Source organism: Helianthus annuus, chromosome 11 (assembly GCF_002127325.2).
Source record: "Helianthus annuus cultivar XRQ/B chromosome 11, HanXRQr2.0-SUNRISE, whole genome shotgun sequence".
Lineage (NCBI taxonomy): Eukaryota > Viridiplantae > Streptophyta > Magnoliopsida > Asterales > Asteraceae > Helianthus > Helianthus annuus.
In genome coordinates, this window is record NC_035443.2 from 73,656,299 (window position 1) to 73,682,379 (window position 26,081).

Here is a 26,081-nt window from a genome sequence, read left to right on the forward strand (position 1 = left end):
CCACACACACACGATCACGAAACGCTGCCGCAATCAGGGTAATAACTCGATCGCTATTACGATTCAACGTCCGATCGATTATAACTATCCAACGATAGTCCGGGTGCTGCTCAATTGAGCTTGTACTTTGATTATTCGTCGTGATTTCGACTTGAATATTTGAGTGCTGTTCGAATTCGGACTATGCTCTGTTATTCGTTGTGAATCCGATTGAATTATCGAGTATTGCACTGATTAATCGTTGTGAGGGTTTAATCTCGTGAATTGACGTAACTGCTGTATTAGTTACTAACCTGCCTGTGTGTGCATTGTGTTAAACTAGGTGTAATCAAGGCTAATCAGTAGGCTTATCTATTTGCTCGTTAATCTGCAATGTGAGTCATTCTTCTTTTTAACTGTTTTCTCACAGTTTGTGAGTAAGTATTACAAAACTTCAAGTTATTTTCAAAGGTTATAATTACAGTGATTAAGTCTTTGTAATCACCAAATTACAGCTGGTATGTGGGGTATTGTGCACATTACTATTTTTATTACTCTAGGTGAGTGAGCCGTCACTATTGGGGCGACGGGACCCAATAGTGGTATGACCACAGTCACAGATCCGGTCGAGTGACAAATACCCATTCTTGATAATTGGTTGATAAAAACATTGTAATTCCCCTTAATACTGTAATTTATAACTAACGGGTCGTTTTAGAAAAACCGAATGATTCACTCAGTATTTCCCCGCTGACAAAACATTTTTCAAACATGTTTCAGGTGATCTGTGTGATCCAGGAAAAGTGCAGTAAAGCACTACAAGCTCAAGGAAGTGGCTCAGTATGAATAAATCAATAGAATATGTTTTGAAAAATAAAGATTTCTGTGTGAAATCAACTTATTGTAAATTATGGGATTTATCCCTTAAACTTTGTGTAATATATTAAACGAGCTTTTTACGGTGAAAAGATCCTGTAATAAAAGACTTCCGCTGTCACATAAATTAAATACCACGGGAACTGCCTCGCGGCCCCGACTCCGTCCAGGGTGGGTCGGGGAGCCGTGACAGTAAAGGTGGTATCAGAGCCAGGTTATTAAATATTGAGCCACTGATCGAGCCGCTGATTAAGCCTAATACTAAACTAAGTATTTGACAGAATACTTAAAATTACTAGTTGTTATTTTGTGATTATATGTTTTATTAACTGATTATTTGTTAGTTACAGTATGGGTAAGCAAAAGCTGTCTGCTATCTACCACAAACTAGATGTTGCATCTTCTTCTAAAAACCCAGTAAACCTAGAAGAAGGAATCTTTGTCCGCAAGGCAAACTATGAAAATCCTCTTTCCCCAGAGAAAAGGGATTCGATACTTAAAAAGAGTCAGGGGACAAAGAAACCCCGAACCAAGAGAGTTAGGTTTAACCCAGAAGTCCAAGAATTTGGTAATAGTGCACCTTGGGAAGATAAAATAGACGGGAAATGGGCAAATCTCTATATGCTAGCTATTGTAGCAGAAAATATCAACCTCTAAAATTCCAAGTAATCGAGTCTAATAGAAAAATCACTATCCAGTAAATAAATAAAACCCAGTGTGTTTATTTCTGTTGTCTTCTGTATAAATTATGCAATAAAACTTCAGTGTTTGTTTGTTAAACTTTGTTCCAAAGTTTTAACATTGCATTTTTATTTTGCATATATACTATGCAGCATGAATGAGATATCGGAAGCCTTCCAGAATCTCAATTTATATCTAGTGCCTATCGAAGTCTCTTGCGACTTTACTGGTTACGTTGCTGACATAGAAGAACCTGTGGAATTCCAAGCTCCACCGCTGGAAAAAGCCAAACCTAAAAAGGAAAGAAGATACGTAGGATGGAGGAAAGTACGCCGTAGGAAACCAGCCACTAGGAGACTCCCTAAAATAGAAAATCCTGTGATCGTGAGCAAGGGAAAGGAAATAGAAACTGGAGAAAGTTCGAAACCACCAGAAAAAGAAATAGGAATAGATCTTAAGTAAAAGGGAATAGAGATTGGCGAAAGCTCTAAACAATCAGAAGAAATTACGTTCCAAGACGAAATAGACCGTCTCTTAGAAAACTGTGAGGTCATAAGCCCAATCCGCACTAACTTGTACCCTTACCCGGCTACAGTTCAATTTCCCTTAAACGTAGCACCAGCTATTCCTGAACCTTTAATCCACACCCGACCACTAGGCGAACTGGAGGAATGGTGGACAAACGACTGGCAATTCCAAAACATAGTCAATAGTCCTTATAGTTTCCTTCCATAATTCGATCCAGAACCAATCCCGAATCCTCCCATGAGTAATGAAAACCTAGCTGAACTTCGTCAGTTCGGTGAAGAACTGATAGGTACAGGTAATAGGATCAGGGAAATGGGAGAGCATTTAACTTGGAAGTACGATGAGAGGGAACATCGTTACTAGAACTGTCAGTTAAACCACAGGAAGCCGTACTGTATAATAATGTAAATAAGTAATGTAAGACTTTGTAAAATGGGCAATAAAACTCTGTAAGATATGGTGTGTACGGAGGCATATACAATATACAATAACAAAATGAAAGTCGAGAAATCAACAACTTTGGTTATGTTTGTATGTTGTAGTAATTTATGTGTTTATCTGTGCTAAATTTGTTAGTTATAAGTTAGACACTAATACTTCCTACTAACTAGCAGATGGAAAACGCTAACAATGAACCAATTAATGAAGTAAATCAATCTGAGCAAGAACAGGAAGATCAATATATAACTCGACAAGATATCGAGCACTTTATCGCCCAAGGGATAGCCCATGCTATTCCAGCAATTGTGGCTGCTGTTCAAAAACCTGCCGAACCACAACAATTAAATCCTAGTAAACGTACTCTGGAGGATAACGGCAGTAATAGCATAAATGGAGGCGGCAATCATAACGATCATGATCCGCAACAAGTCCCACTTCTAAAAAGAATAAAAGCTGCAACACCTGGTTGCACTTACAAGGAGTTTCTTGCTTGCAAACCCGCTGAATTTGCAGGTAACGAAGGGGCAACTGCAACTCTGCGCTGGTTAGAGAAAACCGAAGCAGTAATTGCAATAAGCAAATGTGCCGAAGAGGATCAGGTGATGTATGCATCAAATCTATTTAAAGAAGGAGCGCTAGAATGGTGGAATACGATTCTCCAGGCAAAAGGAAGAAGGATAGCCTATGCCATGAGTTGGGAAGAATTTAAGAGTCTTGTAGAAAGAAAATTCTGTCCCGAATATGAAAAAGACCAAACGGCAAACAAATTCCTAAGTCACCGTATGACAGGGGTAGATTGCCGAGGCTATACTTCGACATTCTTTGAATACGCAAGGGTAGTGCCAACACTGGCTTCGCCAGAACCGGTACTTATTTCGCGTTACATCTGGGGGTTAATTAGTGAAATCCGAAACATCGTTAAAGCTGCGAGACCTCGTACTATTGACGATGCTGTAGAATTAGCTAACACCCTAACGGATGAATTGGTACGCACAAGAGAGGAAGATCGCAAGAAGGAATTAGCTCAAAAGATTACCCAAGGATTTCGAATGGGTAATACGAAGAAAAGAGGAACGGGGCAATCCTCATCATCTCCCTTCTGCAAAACTTGCAAAAAGAAGCATTATGGACAATGCAACATGGTTTGCAATTTTTGCAAGACACAAGGACATCGGGAAGAAGACTGCAGGAAGAAAACAAGAATTTGTTATAATTGCAGAGAAAGGGGTCATTTCCAATTTGAATGTCCTAAATTAGCTAAACCTGTAGCCAACCAAGTCAAACCAGCTGAAGGAGCAACAAAGAGAAATGCGCGGGCATTCCAGCTAACCACTCAAGAAGCCGAACTCATTCCAGATGTGATAGCTGGTACGTTCCTAGTACATGATGTGTTCGCAAAAGTATTATTTGACTCTGGTGCAAACCAAAGTTTTATCAATACTTCATTTTGCCAAGCTCTTAAGTTACCTTTAACCACTCTTAGACAAGTCTTCACAGTCGAAACCGCAGAAGGAAATTCTGTGAAAATAGATAAAGTCTGGCAAGAAGGAAAAATAGAACTATTAGGCCATAAGTTTTCTGCAAATCTGTTACCAATGAATTTAGCCGGATTCGATGTAGTGTTAGGAATGGATTGGTTAATAGCCAACCATGCTCGAATCCTATGTGATAAAAATGCTGTAGAAATTCAATCCCCTTCCGGAGAAGTAATTTTAATTACTGGAGATAAACCCCAAAAGCCACTGAAATTCATTTCAGTAATGAAATTGGTTAATTATTCGAGAAAGCAGGAAATGGTGTATATGATTTCAGTAATCGTTAACACTAAGGATAAAGAACTTCAGGATATCCCGGTAGTGTCAGAATACCCAGACGTTTTTCCAGAAGAATTACCTGGGTTACCACCTGATAGAGAAGTAGAGTTTAGAATTCATTTAATTCCAGGTACTGCACCAATAGCTAAAGCACCTTACGGATTAGCACCTACCGAAATGCTAGAATTGAAAAAGCAATTAGATGAATTATTAAGCAAAGGATTCATACAACCTAGTTCATCCTCTTGGGGTGCACCAGTGTTGTTTGTGAAAAAGAAAGATGGATCGATGAGAATGTGTATCGATTATAGGGAGTTGAATAAAGTTATGATTAAGAATCGATACCCATTACCTAGGATTGATGATCTTTTTGATCAATTACAAGGAGCTAGGTACTTCTCAAAGATAGATTTAAGATCCGGATACCATCAGTTGAAAGTACAAGAAGAAGACATACCTAAAACTGCTTTCAGAACTAGGTATGGTCATTATGAGTTTACAGTCATGCCCTTTGGGTTAACGAATGCCCCAGCCGCATTCATGGACATGATGAATCGCATCTGTAAACCATACTTGGATAAATTTGTAATCGTTTTCATCGACGATATACTTATTTACTCCAAAATCCTAAAAGAACATTGTGAGCACTTACACGTTCTCTTAACTTTGTTAAGAAAAGGAAGGCTTTATGCCAAATTCTCAAAATGTGAATTTTGGCTGCAAGAAGTACAATTCTTAGGACATGTGGTAAATCACGAAGGTATCCATGTAGATTCTGCTAAGATAGAAGCAATTACAAAATGGAAAGTTCCACAAACAGCAATGGAGATAAGAAGTTTTCTAGGCTTAGCTGGATACTATAGACGATTTATCAAAGATTTTTCTAAGATAGCCATACCTTTAACCAAGTTAACCTGTAAAGCTGCTAAGTTTGAATGGGGGCCTAGACAAGAAGAAGCCTTTAAGATTTTAAAGCATAGATTGACAAATGCACCAATCTTAGCTTTACCTGAAGGAACAGAAGACTTTGAAGTATATTGTGATGCTTCAAAATTAGGCTATGGATGTGTGTTGATGCAAAGCAAGAAGGTAATTGCATATGCTTCTAGACAATTGAAAAAGCACGAAGAGAATTATACGACTCATGATCTAGAATTAGGAGCCATAATTTTTGCCCTTAAAATCTGGAGACATTATCTGTATGGAAGTAAGTTTACTGTCTATACAGATCATAAAAGTTTAAAATATATATTTGGGCAAAAAGAATTAAACATGAGGCAAAGAAGATGGATGGAGATGCTGAGCGATTACGACTGTGATATTCAATATCACGAAGGAAAGGCAAATGTAGTTGCCGATGCCTTAAGTCGTAAGTACCATGAGAAACAGAAACGAGTCCGTGCTCTGAGGTTGAATCTACAAGAAGATTTAATGGCACAAATCAAAGAAGTTCAGAAAACAGCAATCAAAGATGATGCTGAAGGAATGAAAGGTTACCTAAAAGAACTAGAACAAGGAAACGATGGAATTTGGAGATTCCATAAGAAACGAATTTGGGTACCTAAGCAAGGAGAGTTAAGAGATAAGATCTTAGAAGAAGCTCATAAATCTAGGTATACCATGCACCCAGGAAACAATAAGATGTACCAAGATTTAAGAAATAATTTCTGGTGGATAGGAATGAAAAAGGATATAGCCGAATACGTATCCAAGTGTTTAACTTGTTCACAAGTTAAGGCTGAACACCAGAAACCTTCCGGATTACTACAACAATTAGAAATGCCTGTATGGAAATGGGAACTCATAACAATGGATTTTGTTACTAAGTTACCCAAAACCAAAAGAGGTAACGATGCGATTTGGGTAATTGTAGACCGATTAACCAAGTCAGCTCACTTCCTACCAATGAAAGAAACCTTTAGCATGGAAAGGTTAGCATAACTGTACGTGGACGAAGTAGTATCCCTACATGGAGTCCCACTCTCCATTGTATCGGATAGAGATAGTCGATTTACTTCTCATTTCTGGAAAAGTTTTCAGAAAGCAATGGGAACTCGACTAAATCTAAGTACTGCATATCATCCACAAACAGACGGACAGAGTGAAAGGACAATACAAACGTTAGAAGACATGCTCCGAGCATGTGTAATTGACTTTGGTGGTAATTGGGATAGCCATTTGCCATTAATAGAATTCTCCTATAATAATAGTTATCATTCGAGCATCGAAGCTGCTCCATTCAAAGCACTGTATGGACGCAAATGCAGAACTCCAGTATGTTGGGCAGAAATCGGAGAAAGTCAATTATCAGGTCCTGAAATTGTACAAGAAACTACCGACAAGATAACCCAGATCAAAGAAAGACTGAAAACGGCTCGAGATCGTCAAAAGAGCTATGCAGATAATCGTCGCAAACCTTTAGAATTTCAAGTCGGAGATAAAGTACTTTTAAAAGTTTCTCCTTGGAAAGGAGTAGTACGATTCGGTAAGAAAGGAAAGCTAAGTCCAAGATACGTTGGACCATTCCCTGTGATTCAACGAATAGGACCAGTAGCTTATCGTTTACAACTACCAGAAGAATTAGCCGGAGTATATGAGGTATTTCATGTATCCAATCTCAAGAAATGTCTATCAGACGAATCCCTGGTAGTTCCTCTACAGGATGTAGAGGTAAACGAAAAATTAAAATTCGTAGAGAAACCATTAGAAACTGAAGATCGAAAAGTCAAATTCCTCAAGCATAAAAGACTGGTATTGGTCAAAGTCAAGTGGAATTCAAAGAGAGGACCAGAATACACTTGGGAGCTGGAATCAGAAATGAAGCGAAAATATCCACATCTCTTCCAGTAAATCTCGAGGACGAGATTTTTCTTAAGGTGGGGAGGATGTAACAACTATCAATAAAACCGGTGATTAGGATAATAATCATTCAATAAGAAAACCCTAATTAAGACACCCAAGTAATTTGGCATAAACCCTGAAATTTCCGGAACAATCGGAATCAGGATCAGGGCCCCTAAAACTCGAGGGGGCAAAACCCTCGTTGATAATTATCTTAAGTAATTCGTTGCTTAGTTTTTATTTGTTGAAATTGTTGAATCACCTAAGCTACAACCGAACTCAGCTAGGCTAGGAAGTAGGCTGCATCCTTTACGGACCGTAAAGGATTAGCCTTACGGACCGTAAGCTGACCGGGTTCCCTTACGGACCGTAAGGGCTTAGTCATACGGTCCGTAAGCCAATCGAAATTTTAGCTATAAATAGCCGACCTTGGCATTAGAATTTTGATGTTAAAACGTCGATCAGATACTGTCTGTACGTCGTGTTATACTCCGATCAGTTCACCACACACACACGATCACGAAACGCTGCCGCAATCAGGGTAATAACTCGATCGCTATTACGATTCAACGTCCGATCGATTATAACTATCCAACGATAGTCCGGGTGCTGCTCAATTGAGCTTGTACTTTGATTATTCGTCGTGATTTCGACTTGAATATTTGAGTGCTGTTCGAATTCGGACTATGCTCTGTTATTCGTTGTGAATCCGATTGAATTATCGAGTATTGCACTGATTAATCGTTGTGAGGGTTTAATCTCGTGAATTGACGTAACTGCTGTATTAGTTACTAACCTGCCTGTGTGTGCATTGTGTTAAACTAGGTGTAATCAAGGCTAATCAGTAGGCTTATCTATTTGCTCGTTAATCTGCAATGTGGGTCATTCTTCTTTTTAACTGTTTTCTCACAGTTTGTGAGTAAGTATTACAAAACTTCAAGTTATTTTCAAAGGTTATAATTACAGTGATTAAGTCTTTGTAATCACCAAATTACAGCTGGTATGTGGGGTATTGTGCACATTACTATTTTTATTACTCTAGGTGAGTGAGCCGTCACTATTGGGGCGACGGGACCCAATAGTGGTATGACCACAGTCACAGATCCGGTCGAGTGACAAATACCCATTCTTGATAATTGGTTGATAAAAACATTGTAATTCCCCTTAATACTGTAATTTATAACTAACGGGTCGTTTTAGAAAAACCGAATGATTCACTCAGTATTTCCCCGCTGACAAAACATTTTTCAAACATGTTTCAGGTGATCTGTGTGATCCAGGAAAAGTGCAGTAAAGCACTACAAGCTCAAGGAAGTGGCTCAGTATGAATAAATCAATAAAATATGTTTTGAAAAATAAAGATTTCTGTGTGAAATCAACTTATTGTAAATTATGGGATTTATCCCTTAAACTTTGTGTAATATATTAAACGAGCTTTTTACGGTGAAAAGATCCTGTAATAAAAGACTTCCGCTGTCACATAAATTAAATACCACGGGTACCACGGGAACTGCCTCGCGGCCCCCGACTCCGTCCAGGGTGGGTCGGGGAGCCGTGACACAAAGCACTTTGATGACTCTATGAAAGTCTCATGTTTAATGTTAGCATCCATGATTCCTGAACTTCAAAGGACCATGGATGACATGATGGCATATGAGATGAATGAGCACCTGGTTGAAATGTTCCAACAGAAGGCTCGTCATGAGAGGTTTGATGTGATGAGATCACTCATAACCACTCGTATGCAAGAGGGTACATCAGTTAGCGCTCATGTGCTAAAAATGAAGGCATATGTTGATCACTTGGCTCGTCTGGAATCCCCCTTGAGTGATGAATTAGCTGGGGATATCATCCTCAACTCATTACCTAAGTCATATGATCAGTTCACTATGAACTACAATATGAATGGGATGGAGAAGACACTTGCAGAACTGCATCAGATGCTCAAAACTGCTGAGGTGAATATACCCAGCAAGACTGCACTAGTGCTGATGATCAAGGAGGGTCATGTTAAGAAACCTAACACCAAGAAAAAGGGTAATCAGGGCAAAGGGAAGGGCAAAGGCAAATTAGTTGCAAATAAGAAGCCTCAGAAGAATGCCAAGTGTTTTCATTATAATGAAATTGGGCACTGGAAGAGGAACTGTGCTAAGTATTTAGCTGAACTGAAGCAAGCCAAGGCTTCAGGAGGAGAGTCCTCAGGTATATATGTTATTGAAATCTTTTCTTTTTCTGGCAAAACATGGGTGTTTGACACAGGATGTGGTTTTCACATTTGTAATGCTTTGCAGGGGCTAAGAAAGATTAAGAAGCTGAAACAAGGCGACTTGGAGGTCCATGTTGGCAATGGACAAAGAGTTGCTGTGAAGGCGATTGGAGAATATGTTCTTTTACTTCCTTCTGGTTTAGAACTTGTTTTGAACAATGTTTATTTTATTCCTAGTGTTACTAGAAACATTGTTTCAGTTTCTGCTTTGCATGGACAAGGTTTCAATTATCATTTTAATGGTGAATTTATTTCTGCTTATTTTAATGATGTATTTTACTTTGATGCAAAACCAAACAATGGAATCTATGAGATAGAAATCCAAAACAATAACATATTATGCAACATCTCCCATAAACGTAATAAGTTGGACTTTAACGATACGTATATGTGGCATTGTAGACTTGGTCACATAAGCGAGAACCGTGTTAAACAACTTAAAACCGCAGGAATCTTAGATTCTAAGGGTTCGGAAACGTTTGGCAAATGCGAATCATGCTTAAGTGGAAAGTTAACAAAAGCACCTTTTTCAAATGTTGGAAAAAGAGCTAATGATCTGTTGGGACTTGTACATACAGATGTATGTGGTCCATTCAGAACAATGTCAAGACATGGAGAAAGATACTTTGTTACATTCACTGATGATTTCAGTAGATATGGTTATGTTTATCTTATGAAGCATAAACATGAGACATTTGGGAAGTTCAAGGAGTACCAAAACGAAGTAGAGAATCAGCTAAATAGAACTATTAAGATGCTTCGATCAGATCGAGGCGGTGAATATCTTAGTCAGGAGTTCATCGACCATCTAAAGGATTGTGGAATAGTTTCACAGCTCACTCCGCCTGGAACGCCACAACATAATGGTGTGTCTGAACGGAGAAATCGAACTCTATTAGATATGGTTTGATCAATGATGTGTCGAACAACCCTTCCACGCTCCTTTTGGAGTTATGCTCTGGAAACTGCCGCAAAACTTGTGAATATAGCTCCAACGAAGAAGGTTGACAAAACGCCTTATGAGATATGGCATGGAATGAAACCAAAAGTATCCTATCTCAAGGTCTGGGGATGTAACACTTATGTTACTCTAGAATCTTCGGATAAACTAGATCCCAGAGGCGAAAAAGTGGTTTTCGTCGGATACGCTAAAAGGATCGGTTACCTTTTCTACCATCCCACTGAAAATAAGATTTTCACTAAACGCAGAGGCACTTTCTTGGAGGAAGAGCTTCTGGCACGAGGGATTGGAGAAAACCATGTGGATCTTGAAGAAATTCGAGAATCACAAGTGACTGAACCAGTTGTTCAGACAGAACCAGAAGTAACTGGTCTAGTTGTTGAAGTTGAGCCTGAGAGGACTCAAGAAACAACAGAAACACCAAGTGTTCGAAGAAGTATTAGGGATCGTCGTGCACCTGAAAGGTATGACGATATCTTCATGATTGATGAAGTTGAACCTGCTACTTACAAAGCTACAATGTTGGATTTAGAATCCAAGAAATGGCAAGAAGCCATGAATGCAGAGATGCAATCCATGTATGATAACCAAGTCTGGGATTTGGTTGATCTTCCTACCGAAGGTCGGACTGTAGGAAACAAATGGATCTTCAAGAAGAAGACCGACATAGATGGAAATGTGCAAACCTACAAAGCAAGGCTTGTAGCAAAAGGGTTCACTCAGACTCAAGGAATTGATTATGAGGAAACTTTCTCGCCAGTAGCCATGCTTAAGTCTATTAGAATTCTACTTGCCATTGCTGCATATTATGACTATGAGATATGGCAAATGGATGTCAAGACCGCGTTCCTTAATGGACGCTTACTTGAAGATGTCTATATGGTTCAACCTGAAGGTTTTGTCGATCTAAATAATCCTAATAAGGTGTGCAAGCTAAATAAATCCATCTATGGATTGAAGCAAGCATCTCGCAGCTGGAATCTTCGTTTTGATCAGAAAATTAAAGAGTTTGGCTTCATTAAAAACGAAGATGAACCATGTGTTTACAAGAAATCTAGTGGGAGCTATATCACTTTTCTAATTTTGTATGTAGATGACATACTAATCATTGGAAACAATATCCCTATGCTAAAAGATGTTAAGGCTTGGTTGGGAAAATGTTTCGCAATGAAAGATCTTGGTGAAGCCGCTTATATTCTAAGAATAAAGATTTATAGAGATAGATCAAAGTGGTTATTAGGTTTAAGTCAAAGTACATATATTGATAAGGTCATACGACGCTTCTCAATGCAAGACTCAAAAAGGGGACTCTTGCCCATGGCACATGGAACCATTCTTAATGGTGAGCAGTGTGCTAAGACCGAAGAGGAAAAGAAGAAAATGGAAAGAGTTCCATATGCTTCTGCTATCGGTTCCATCATGTACGTCATGTTATGTACTAGACCTGATGTCTCGTATGCTCTTAGCATGACGAGTAGATATCAACAGAATCCAGGAGAGAGTCACTGGGCTGCAGTGAAGAACATTCTTAAGTACTTAAGAAGGACTAAGGACATGTTCTTAATATATGGAGGACTGGATGAGGAGCTATCAGTTAAGTGTTATACTGATGCAAGTTTCCAGACTGATCGTGACGATTCAAGATCACAGACGGGATATGTTTTCATTCTCAATGGTGGGGCTGTTACTTGGAAGAGCTCGAAGCAAAGTGTGGTTGCTCAATCCACCTGTGAATCAGAATACAATGCTGCATCGGATGCTGCTAAGGAGGCTGCCTGGATGAAGAAGTTCATTACTGATCTCGACGTTGTGCCTAGCATAAAGAAACCAATCGAGATGCTGTGTGACAATACTAGTGCCATTGCTCTTGCAAAGGAACCAAGGTCGCATCAAACCACAAGGCATATACTCAGAAAATTCCACTATATTAGAGAGATAATAGAGCGTGGAGACATAAGAAAAGTTCATACGGATCTAAATCTGGCTGACCCCTTTACTAAGCCTCTACCTCAAGCTAAACATGAGGAGCATGCTGGAAAAATAGGGCTTAGATTTGCTAGACAGTGGGCATGATCTGTAGTTAGTATTGGTGTTTTAATTTTGAACTAAAACAGTTACATTAAAATAGTTAGTTGATTTATTGGTTAAATGCAAGTTTAATTATTTTGTAACTGTGTTCGTTTTTGTATGTTTATATCCTTGAATAAGCGTATTCTAAAATATCCGTAGTCAATCAAATTACATGGGAATGAATTTGAATGTAAGACTATTGTGAATTGAGATGATTGTATTCATGAGATGAATAACTCAAGAGTTTGAAAATCAAAATTCACAGACTAGGGAATGATATTGGATGTAACTCGCTTCAAAACGATCTCCATGGATCTAAGTCATGAGATGTTTTGATATTGATATGTTCAATCTGTCCTTTTTCCTTAGACACATATTAAACTACATTGATCAAGGACAATCTTTGATGTTATCTAACACTGTCCTGAATCATGGGTAGTAATCCGGGTAGTGTTGGGAGGAATCCAAGGTCAAGTGGGAGTTGTATGATGCTGATGGAATTCTGTACTTCTATAGGATTAGAAGTTTAGACATTCTGGCGCCCTCGTTAACTCAAACTGGAATAAACGCGTGGCCACACTCGAACTAAAAGTAGTTCGTTAGACCACTTTGAATTAAAGACGAGAATAGAGAATGGTTGATCACTATATAAGAATGAATGATCCATGTCTTATAATAAACGAATGTTCTATACAGAAGGGACTTATTGATATAATTATCAGGGCTATAGTATTTGGTTAAGTAAAGTGTTACTTGAACGCAAAGAACTAGTTGACGACTGTAAAATGTCATGCCGTGTTAAGAGTAGTGCGATGCAGCTAGGCGTCCAACTCTGCACACGTTGACTCATTTAATTAAAATCGTCCAAGTGGGAGATTGTTGGATATATGTATGTCCGAAGTTAATTAAAGTCAACGTAACTAACTCGGTACGATCCGAAGAGTTACACGTTGGTACACGAATCGTATATGTTCACGAGTAGGTAGATTATTATTTGTGAAATAATAATAGTTTAAACCCGATGGACTTAATATTAATTAGATTATTATTAAGAGGATTATAATTGTATAATCTTAAAGGGCCTTAATGTAAGATTGGGTTTTATAAAAGGATGTTTAAGGTGGAAACCCTAGACACACTTTTTATAAAACACAAAACCCTAGCCACCCTCCTAAGCTTGGCCGCCATCCTCTTGCCGTCACCCAAGCATCGCCGCCGCCTCCTTCTTGGCCGGTTCTACTCTCGGGTATCTTGTGCTCGGTTGTGAACTTCCTACTAGCGAGGATTCGTTGTAACCCGTGTGTTACAATTCCGGTGTAGTCGTCAAAGGTTGATTACTAAAACCCTCTATGGTTGTTTATACCTTTTATTTGTTTATACGCGTATAACCTTGATCCTGATTGGGAATATTTATTAATCGGATTAATAAATCAAATTTATATAATCGGCTTTTGGTAAATTATATAAATCGCTTCCGCTAATATTATGATACACTGATTCCTAACACAAACATTATGCTGTCTTTTCAAAATGGCCAATGAATTCGATGTTTTTAATCCATTTAACATCTGAACCAAGTCATCATGTTAACTAACGAAATGCAGATTACTCAGAGACCTTTCTAGGCATATAAAGTACACACCCATACGATTTTTCTGTGATTTATTGTGAATTTTCAAAATTCAGGTCTGCACCATATTATTTAAGCATTTCATCGAACACTTGTCGGGTTTCGCATTCAAGATTAGTCTCTAACCTATCTCTTGAACACCTTACCCCAAATTTTACCAATATATCGTTACAAACACACATATGTCACTAAGTTTTAGCATCAAAATCAAGCCCCTATGTCTAGTGTACATGAACGACATCAAGAACTTGAATTATAACATCAATTTTTTCTCAAACTAACATTCAAATTCATGTGTTCATCACATTGTTATAAAAAATCATTAAACACATATATGGGTATTCATCAAATTCCTAGTTTTCAACATTAATACATCAAATTTTCAACTAGGGTTTGCTCCTAAACAATCATACTTCACCAATTCGGCCATAACTTCTACGATTCATACATAAATTGAAACATGGCAATGTAAACCAAATTTCACAACTTCATCAACATCAAAAATTTGACATACCTTACGATCCCCTAGCTTGGGTGATCACGAATTTGTGTTCATGCATCGAATTGAAGCTAAATTTGACCTTCAATTTGGTGATTGTGAGTGAATTAGGGTTACACCCTTTTCCTTCACCTCTGATGATCGACCGTATTATTATATTTTTTAACTATGTGATTAGAATTATATAGAAGTATGATTTACAAAAAAAAATTATTTTACGTGTGTAACATTTATAAATTAAAATATTATTCAATCTAATTTTTTTATATTTAAGTCGTGTAATACACGGGTTTATAAATTAGGGTTATAATATAGGTATAGAAAGAGTTAATTACACAGATGTACCCTATGGTTTATAGCTAGTTTCATCTTTAGGTACTAATTTTTTTTAACAGGTTTAGGTTTGTTGGTTTCAATTTTGTAATACCTTTGGGTACTAACACCAAAATTCTCAATATAATGACTAAAATAACCTTCCGTTTTTTTTAATTTTATCAATGTAACACCTTTAGGTACTAACACCTAATTTTATTTAAATTTAAATCAATTTTACAAAATCTATTTATTATTTTTTTTATCTTTTTATTATATCTCTTAATTAATATAAAATCTACTTATTTTTTTATTTTCATCTTTTTATTAAATTTCTTATTTAACGTAATTAATTCTGCTAGTTACACCAGTATTTTTTTTTTGTTCATTTATAAAATAAAATACACGTTCTTACTAGACGTACTTTGAAATTTAAAACCGATGCAAGTATCATAAATATAAAAATGTATTCATAATTGTAAAATATAAATGATTAATCTTTATTATTGATATATATTGGAAAATACAATTTTTTTTTCCTAACATAAAAATTTATAGAATGTACGTACTAATTATCAGTAACTATTACTGCTATTTAGTTACATTACCAGAAATCCACAATATTATATTACATATTAAAATTTGGCTGTATTAATCTATATTTAAAAATATTATCTATAAATTATTTCTGCTATAATTTTACATAAACTAAACAAGCATAATATGATTATTTAAATATTTAATATTCATAACACATAATATTACATTACACATAATAAATACTTATAATACAATTATACAAATATTTAACTATGGAATACAAAGTTTAAAAATCAACCATAAATATTTATTTATAAAAGCAGATTAGTGTTATCCTAGAATAGAATACAAAGTTTAAAAATCAACTATAAATATTTATTATTAAAAGCAGATTAGTAGATTTTATGTTAAATAAGAAATTTAATAAAAAGATGAAAATAAAAAAATAAATAGATTTTATGTTAATTAAGAGATATAATAAAAATGAAAATAAAAAAAAAATAAATAGATTTTGTAAAATTGATTTAAACTTAAATAAAATTAGGTGTTAGTACCCAAAGGTGTTACATTTATAAAATTATTAAAAAAAATGAAAGCGTATTTTAGTCATTATATTGATAATTTTGGTGTTAGTGTCCAAAGGTGTTACAAAATTAAAACTATAAAACCTAAACTTGTTAAAAAAAAGTTATTACCTAAGGGTGAAACTAGCTATAAACCATAGGGTCCATCTGTGTAATTAATTCGGTACAGAAATTAATATGAATGCTTAATCAGCCTTGTGACTAATTACTCTTTTTTAATCCCAACTTGTAACTTTTAAAAACGGATAAAACGTGATAAAAATTATTTGGTAAGGAGACTATTATTGACTGCGAGTCTGCGTCCAAAAAATGAAACTTCCAAGGGTCATTTCCGGGAAGGAATTAGAGAAAGTCATAGCCAGCCCTCAACCCACCTTATCAAGGTATATAAATATCAACCTAAAGGGATTAGTGTTAATACCATCTACAATAAACTAAACCTTTAATCTTTTTAAACACAAATATATGCTTTCTTTCAAATCTAAAGAGGAAGAAGCAAAGAAAACCAGCGATAAAGACTCGGAAAACAATACACAGACGTGTAGGTGCATGGATAACTTGTTTCAGAAAGTTGCCAACTTTGTGTTGGGAGAGAATTATGGGAGGAAGAAGACGACAGTTAAAGGGAAAGTGGTGTTGATGAAGAAGAATGTGCTTGATTTCAATGACTTGGGGGCGTCGGTTCTCGATCGAGCTCATGAGTTGATTGGACAACATATATCTATTCGGTTCATTAGCGCGACTCATGCTGATAGCACATCCACAGGTTTAATTTTCGACTTTGGTTCCTTTTTTTTGTTTTTGTTTATATATATATATATATATGATTTATCAACTGTACTCCCTAATAATAGCATTTACTTAATTATTTGCTTTTTTTAGTTGTGATGATTTTACTAATTTGAACTACATGATACTCTTGATCTGCAAGATCGATAAACTAACACCAATACATCTTGCTTCCTTGAAAATTTAGATATTTTTCGAAAGTAGGCAAGTTGAAAAAAATATATATAAATGGCTATGATAGCTATGTGGTATGCACCATAATTAACCTTGAATGGTTTTTTTTTTTTATTTTAGGTGGTATAACAAAATCATAAGCATTTCTAGTAGAGTAGTAGGTTTTGAACTAGCCAAATCACAAATATGGAGTATGCTAGTCAAATGAGTAGACTCATTTTTTAGGAGTTTTGCCATGTGAGCATGTTCGACGATTTTGCTTGCCATGTGAATATCTGGTGTCTGATATTTTAGAGTTCGCTATCCTAGATAACAAACTCCCAAGCAACCAAAACATATCAAAAACCTCATAGAAACCTTTATTATTTTGCAAGACCGCCTAGAAATAATAACAAAATACCGTAATCTTAAGTAGTAGAAAACATAACCAAAACCATTTTAATAACCATTTGCAACTGTTTTGCTATCGAAATTGTGGTCCTAAATGTCTAGCTTTGTATAGGCATTATTGCCTAGTGGAGATGGATATGATCGGGTGGTACTGCTGGTGGTACGATGATACTCCAGTAGTCCGTCAGTGATCCAAATTTGCCGTTCAAAAAAAAAATGTCTAGCTTTGTCATGGTGTTAGATCTATAACTGTTTTATTAACCATAATATCATTGTTTGACTCATTAAATTTTGTAGCCGAAATATCCACCATTACATACACACAAATATCACAAAATTATTCTATATATCCGGATGAATAACATGGCTATATTTGCTTTTTATTTCGTTTTCCTTTGGATAGATTCGGGATGTCTTTAGGAGTTATATTTAGTGGTACACAAATCGGGTATTAAGTCATATTCGGTTCTGGATGAAACCGGATATGGATATGATCATTAAGGTTAAAAACCAGGTATGACAATAACCCTTTCCGCTTGGACTTTATTTACGTGGTCCATGTGTAGAATTATCAATAATTAGCCACCCGTCGTGGTCCATATGTATAATTATCATTAGCCACCCGTAAATACAATTAAAGAATGGGTGCTTTCATATGCTTTCACCTAATCTATTGATGGCTTTTGTTAAAGAACTTTAAATATTGGATTAGTGGCTGCTGTGCTCATTATTTACTTAAAATATGTGACAGTTAAACCTACTGCTTTGTTTTTCGAAGATTACTATGATCAGCCTTTTTAATATATGGACTATTTTAACAAAAAAAAAAGATAATTAGTGGGTTAAAACGTAATAGTTATTAGTACAATTGAGGTGATGAGGGGCCAAAGGTACAATTGTTGAAAACTATGTTGTGTTCATGAGTGCGTCTCTTTTTGTATCGTAAACTATAGAAAATGTCAGCGTTGATGAACCGAAACCAATATCGTCCAACAATATTAGTACAACACCAATTCCGACCAACATGGGTACTGGTTTCGCTACTAACAATACCATCACGGATATTAGTTTTTATAGTTTCCAATTTTATGGGTATCGTATGCTATAGCTAGGGCTGGTACTGTATCGGTACTGCGATGAATCAAACCGATACCGTCCCAATAATATCAGTACACCACGATTTTGAACGACAACATCGGTACCGGTTTACGTACTAACGGAACCATTACTAATATATGTCTTTATAGTTTCTCATCTATGTGAAATAACTGTAGATGTCCTTTTGAGCGGATCACGACTTTATATTTTTCAGTTTTCTTTTTCGATTGCTAAATGAGTGTCAACGTCGTTCCGATATCGTAATGAGCCAAATTGAATTCCGCTGCAATGCGCGAAGGAATTTCACTAGTTTAGTTTCATTTATCGTCTTATTATATTAATTTAAACATTAACTAATGCATAAGTCTATGACATTATAGTCTAGTGACATTTTTGGTGAGATAAGGCTTAGAAAGCATGAGGTCCTAGGTTCGAACCTTAAAAGGAGGGTTTTTCCATATTTATTGAGTTTTATCCTGAATTTATGTATAGGCATTAATGCCTAATGGAGATGTATGGATATGATCGGGTGATTCGGTCGGTAATATGATAATACTACAGGGATCCGTTAGTAATCCGAATTTTCCATTAAAGAAATTAACTAAAGCATAAATATTTTGCAGACTTGTTTACATATTAATAATATATTATTAGTAGAAGTCAAGTTCGATAGTACAAACACATACTCCAATAGAGGCCTTGATAAACGACAACCAATCTATCATGTGAACATTCTTTATATAAGCTTGAAAGTATCAAAAAATGTTAAATATCTTTTTCTATTTTAGGAAAATGCTAGTCCGACGTTGATCGATTACTCTTTTTTAATAACTAGAATTACGACCCGCCGCAATGCGGCGGGAATTCTTTAGTTATAACTAAGTCGATTTAGGACGCGCATGTTATGTTGAACCTTTCAAACGGGAAAAAATAGACGATGTAAAAACGTTCACCCACACATGTACGTTGCGTCGTGTTAACTCGCAAAATTTAGAACGAAACATAAAAACGTTAAACCAAAGACGCACGTTTCGATGTGTTTAGTCACAAAATTTTTGAACGAAGCATAAAGCGAAAAAATTTGCGGAAAATAAAAATTATAAAGGACCAAAGTTGAAAGTAAAAAAAGTTGTGAGGATAGATTGCAAAAGATAAAAAGTTTTATGTTAAAAGTAAAAAACAAATAGTTTTGCGTTAAAGGTAATTTATGAAATACATTTGAGTGAAAAGTTAAAAAATCATTTTTTTAAAAAACCCTAAAAGCCAAGGTTACGACAATCATATGCATAACCATATGAAATACATTTGAGTGAAAAGTTAAAAAATCATTTTTTTTTAAAAACCCTCAAAGCCAGGGTTACAACAACCATATGCATAACCATTTTTTCTTTGGAAAACTCTCAAAGGCAAGATTACAACAAATAAGTAAAAAAAATCAAAGTGGTTAAATCGCAAAAGATGGAAACTTTTGAATTAGAAGTGAAAAATCAAATTAATTAAAGGGGTTAAATTGTATAAGATGAAAACTTTTGAATTAGAAGTGAAAAATAAAATTAATCAAAGGGGTTAAATTAACAAAGATTAAAACTATAAACTTAAATTGTCAAAGATTAAAACTTTAAGGTTAAAAATGAAACAAAAATTAAAACTTTAAACTTAAATTGTGAAAGATTAAAACCTTAGGGTTAAAAAGGAAAATTCCAATTTTTTTTTAAAAATCTCCTAAAACCAATTGTACAACCTTGATATGCATAAGTTTGTTGCTTCTTTATAAGGTTATAATATACAAAGTACAATAACGACTCATGGTTTCAAGTTTGATTTCATATGGGAACACAAATATATTGCATTCTCCACTAATATATTTTTTATTTTAAAGGTATACAAGTTGTTTGGTTTTGGACTTTTGGTAGAGGCATGTGCATGTATAAACATAGTTAGTTAATAGACCATTTCTGCTTTACAACTATACGTCATTTTTTTTAAATGTTTCGAATTTTTTTAATAGATAAGAGAACCATAAAAATTAAATAGGTATGGTATAACCGAAATATATTTTTTCTTAGGTGTTTTTCTTAAATTTTAATATATAAATATTATGTCAATATGATAATAAGAAAACAACATTGATATACTTTAAATAAAATAATTTAGTAGCATGTAAATATGCTTTTGAAAAGATTTTTTTTAATTTACAAATTTGGGATTGTTACATATAACTAGTAGAATATATTAAATTAAATAAGGTTAAAATTACCCCACCGTTGTAACTTTGAAAATATTTACTTCAAGTTTAATTAATGGATTTTGTGTCATGTAGAAAAGAAGTTTAGAGGGAAGCTTGGAAAACCAGCAATCTTGGAGGACTGGATTAGCACCATTACCCCTCTCACTGTAGGGGAATCAACATATGAAGTCACATTTGATTGGGATGTAGAGATTGGACTACCAGGAGCCTTTCTGATCCAAAATCTTCACCACAGTGAATTTTATCTTATGACACTTACTCTTGAAAATGTTCCTGGCCATGGCCATGGCCAAGTCCATTTTGTTTGTAACTCATGGGTTTACCCTTCAAAATACTATACCAATGATCGCATATTCTTCGCTAATAAGGTTAAAACATATGTTCAAAAAAGTTAACTTTCTATAACTCTTAAAAAGATTGGCATTCAAGTTTGAATATTTGAAAACAAGTCATGTTATAACATGATGCAGGCATATCTTCCTAGTGAGACTCCTGCGTTACTACGCCCATACAGAGAGGAAGAGATGGTAATCTTGAGAGGAGATGGGACTGGAATGCTTGAAAAATGGGACAGGGTTTATGATTATGCTTTGTATAACGACTTGGGAGATCCAGACGACGAGGAGAAAGTACGCCCGGTTATTGGAGGGTCATCTGAGTACCCGTACCCGCGTAGGGGTAGAACAAGCAGACCACCAACCGAATCAGGTTCGCTATATATTTTCAAGTATAGTCATAGCGGTTACACATGTTAAGTTAAAGATATGTTTTTATTGACAGATCCTAACACTGAAACCAGACTTTCGCTTGTCGAGAGTATGAAAATTTATGTTCCAAGAGATGAGAGGTTTGGACATTTGAAGAAGTCTGATTTTCTTGCTTATGGAGTTGAATCAATCCTTAAATTTCTTCTCCCTGAGGTTGAGGCTATAGCTGATGACACCCTAAATGAGTTTGACTCATTTGAAGATGTCATGAAACTTTACAATGGTGGAATCAAGCTTCCCCAAGGACCATTACTTGATGGACTACTAGAAAACATTTCTTTACAAATGTTTAAAGAAATTATACGGTCTGATGGTGAGGGGCTTGCTAAGTACTCAATACCACAAGTCATTGAAGGTACCAATTCTAGTGTCCCAACTCAATTACAAACAAACATAATCCATATGTCACAAATAAAATATGCTTCACTTTTGCGTTGTAGAAACGCTTGGAAATTTTGATTTCAATATTTCATCTTATGAAATTTTAACCAGCTGATCTATCTGCCTGGAGCACTGATGAGGAATTTGCAAGAGAAATGTTGGCTGGAGTCAACCCGGTTTCTATTCAGCTTTTGAAAGTAAGCTATAGGCATGGAGTTACACTTCCGCAAAACAGGAGATTAAGATTAACTGATTATTGTTTCAATTGACAAATTTTTATCCATAAATTTCGCAGGTTTTTCCGCCAATTAGCAAGCTGGATGCCAATGTCTATGGTAACCAAAATAGTTCAATAGGAGCACCTCACATAGAGGAACATCTGGATGGTCTAGAAGTGGATGAGGTATCATTCTTAAAACTTATTTTGTTAATCTAACGAGCATGAAATAAGTATTTATAGTGTAAACTTGAAATATTTTTAAAATTTGCATTACAGGCACTAAAAGCAAATCGACTTTTTATATTGGATCACCATGACACACTGATGCCATACGTGAAGCGAATCAACGCAACTTCCAACAAGATTTACGCCACGCGAACTTTACTATTTTTACAAAAAGATGGAACTTTAAAACCAGTAGCCATTGAACTAAGCCTGCCCCATGAAGATGAAAAGTTAGGTGCCATTAGCAAAGTATGCACCCCTGCTAAAGATGGAGTGGAAGCCACAATTTGGCAGTTGGCTAAAACATATGTGGCCGTGAATGATTCTGGTGTTCATCAACTCATCAGTCATTGGTAAAGTTTAAAACTTCATTAATTAATTACCATTTGATTATTACATTTTCTACTTTATCTTTTACCAAATCATTAATAATACTTTTTACTATGCAGGTTGAATACACATGCTGTTATTGAGCCTTTTGTGATCGCAACAAATAGGCATTTAAGCGTTATGCATCCCATCAATAAGCTTCTCCACCCTCATTTTCGTGATACGATGAACATTAATGCCTCTGCTAGGAATGTCTTGATCAATAGTAAAGGGATTCTTGAGAGAACCTTCTTTACGGGGAAATACTCAATTGAGATATCTTCAAAGATATACAAGAATTGGGTGTTCCCTAACCAAGCTCTCCCTGTTGAGCTTGTATTGAGGTATGTGATTCAACTATTGGCACTCCTGGTTTTAAGCACACAAAGATGTAAAATAAATGAAAAACCATTTTATAACTACTGCATTTTTACTAGCATGATGACTTGCTAACAAATATTTATAATGCATATATAGGGGGATGGCAGTTGAGGACTCAAATGCTCCTCATGGCCTACGCTTAACAATTGAAGATTACCCATATGCTGTAGATGGGCTTGAGATATGGTCGGCGATTAAAACATGGGTTCAGGATTACTGCACATTTTATTACAAAAATGATGACATGGTGCAAAGTGACACTGAACTCCAGTCATGGTGGAAGGAACTTCGCGAGGAGGGACATGGTGACTTGAAACACGAGCCTTGGTGGCCTAAAATGAGTTCAGTTAAAGATGTAATTGATAATTGCACAATAATTATATGGATATCTTCTGCTCTTCATGCAGCAGTGAACTTTGGGCAATACCCTTATGCAGGTTATCCCCCTAATCGTCCAACTCTAAGTCGTAGACTTTTACCCGAACCAAACACTCCCGAATATGGTGAACTAAAAGAGGATCCTAAGAAAGTTTTATTGAAAACCATTAGTCCACAAGTACAATCACTTCTCAGTATTACTTTGATAGAGATATTGTCAAGGCATACATCAGATGAGATCTACCTTGGGCAAAGAGAGTGTCCACAGTGGACAATGGACCCTGAACCTCTGAAGGCATTCGAAAAATTTGGCAATAAGCTTAGAGAAATTGAGGAAAAAATTGTGAAGATGAACCAAGATGAGAGGTTGAAGAATAGGTATGGACCAGTTAAGGTACCATACACCCTACTCTACCCTAGTAGTCAAGAGGGACTTACCGGAAGAGGCATACCAAATAGTGTGTCAATATGAATGGTTGTTTGTTCATTAAGTACATTTGTGTGTTTTCGTTTGGACTAGTATGAAATCAGTGTAAAAAAAGTTGAACATCATTTGATTCTTTGATTGTAATGTATCAATGTTTTGTAAATCGTAATCAAAACTGTGTATTACTAGATGCTTCAGTCTATCTGGGTCAGGGGTGTTAATTACGGGGGTTCTGGGAGAGTATTTATGATCACATACTACATTGTACCTATAAAATGGATGACCCTGTGAAGTGGCTCAGGCTGCACAAACTCATCACCGGATCTAGGGGAGATAAAAAGAAGTTGCTCCACCATTCACCAAATCAAAGAACTTTGTAGAGATCTCACTTATTTTTCTTATTACTTTTGAATTGATTAGGGTTCGATGGACCTAACTTTCTCACGCCATGGAATTAATTTGAAGAGTTCACTTGCTTGTTTTATTGATTAGCTGAAAATGACTTAAGCCTGTTTATAATAAAACCAAACACATATATATGACATTACATTCGTGTAATGGTCTCGTCTTGTATCAGAAATACACATCATTAATTGGCATTCATAATTTAGAGTAATTCAGAGCATTTGCATTTACTTATCTTCAATGCTCTAGTTTCTTTAGGTTGACTTTAGGGACTACTTATCCAGAATTACTAAACAATTGGGTTTCAAATACATATTCCTTAAAATGCAACTTTATTTGGTGTTTGATACATTGTAGTAAGTCTAGGGACTGAATTGTTACTTGTTAATAAGGTAGGGGTCTTATATGTTAGGACATGGGTTGTATTAGCTGGTTAGATAAGTAGAGGGGGTCTTTGTGTAAAATGGTAGTTAGAGTCTGTTATATGTAGTTGAGCAATTGTAATGAGAGGCAGTTGATTGGTTGTTGTAATTCTTCTTCCTGTTGTTCTTATCATTGGTATCAGAGCAGTCGATTCTCGGCATAGCTCTTGATTCATCTCAAATCAGCGATCAGTTGTGCAATTCTTCGATTCATTTCATAGAATTTGATCTTTGTTCGATCAAGTTCATCCGTCTTCGATTCATTTCATAGAATTTGATCTTTGTTTAATCAAGTTCATCCGTAATTCAATTCAATCAGTAATTGATCATTGATTCGGCCAATTACACTCTCGTTTTCATTGAAACCCTAGAATCTGTGAGAACAATGACAACTCGCAGCCATTCCGATTCAGAAAAGTCCAATTTGGAAAAGACAATGGAAGACCACGGTGTTACTCTGTTGAAGGTTGATGCGTTTATGCAGAAGTCTGAGCAAACTTTTGCAAACTTGAATGCCAATCTTCAAGCGATTTTGGCAAAACTGAATGGAGAATCGATCAGTAAAACAGTCAATAATACAGGGTTTGATCTGAATAATGGCGCGATAGAAATGAAAGATTACACAGAATCGGAAAGATTGATTTTCCAAAGTTTGATGGAAGTGAAGTGGATGATTGGGTTTATAGATGTGAACACTTCTTCAATGTAGATGAGACTCCAGAGAATTTCAAGGTACGTTACGCTGCTATTCATCTTGAAGGGAAAGCAGTAAAGTGGCATCAAGCTTTCTTGAAGACCAAACCGGTGCCAATTTCACAAATAACCTGGAAAGAGTATTCAGACGCCATTGTTTCTCGATTTTCATCAGTTCTGTTTGAAGATGCTATGGGTACACTCACTTCTCTGTCACAGACAAGATCCTTAGAAGACTTTTGTGACCAATTTGATGCTTGTCTTCTTAAGGTGACGATACCGGAATCATATGCTATTAGCATCTTCTTAAAGGCATATTATCCCCTAATAAGTAATTTATCTTATGTAATGTTTTAAATAAATCATGACGAATAGGATTGTAAATAAATAAAAATAAAACATAATAAAGAATCTTGGAAATCCCGACACTCTATGACAAGCCCAAAAAAAAACCTTATCTTCTACCCGTTCCATTTGGGAGTGTAAAGTCACATTATAAAGAGTTTTGCTTGAGGACAAGCAAAGATCCAAGTGTGGGGGTATTTGATGTGTGCAAAATGCAACATATAAATTACATCAAATGTGGCATAAAACTAACCCTTTTTTAGTACTAAGGTTCGAAAAAGTGTGTTTTTGTCTTCCTTTTGTATTTTCAGGATTAAATGAGCTCAAATGAACAAAAGAAGTAAAAA

The 26,081-nt window shown here is 35.8% G+C and overlaps 1 protein-coding gene across 1 annotated transcript; it reads left to right on the top strand.

Moving 5' to 3' along the window:
* The first annotated feature begins 16,431 nt into the window (after window positions 1-16,431).
* Window positions 16,432-24,059, top strand: LOC110890395 (probable linoleate 9S-lipoxygenase 5). Its single transcript, XM_022137993.2, has 9 exons — window positions 16,432-16,788; window positions 20,794-21,089; window positions 21,192-21,429; window positions 21,502-21,843; window positions 21,981-22,066; window positions 22,165-22,272; window positions 22,366-22,667; window positions 22,764-23,027; window positions 23,161-24,059. The coding sequence occupies exons 1-9, from the start codon at window positions 16,488-16,490 to the stop codon at window positions 23,912-23,914; spliced, it is 2,691 nt and encodes an 896-aa protein (XP_021993685.1). The 5' UTR covers window positions 16,432-16,487; the 3' UTR covers window positions 23,915-24,059.
* The last annotated feature ends 2,022 nt before the right edge of the window (window positions 24,060-26,081 follow it).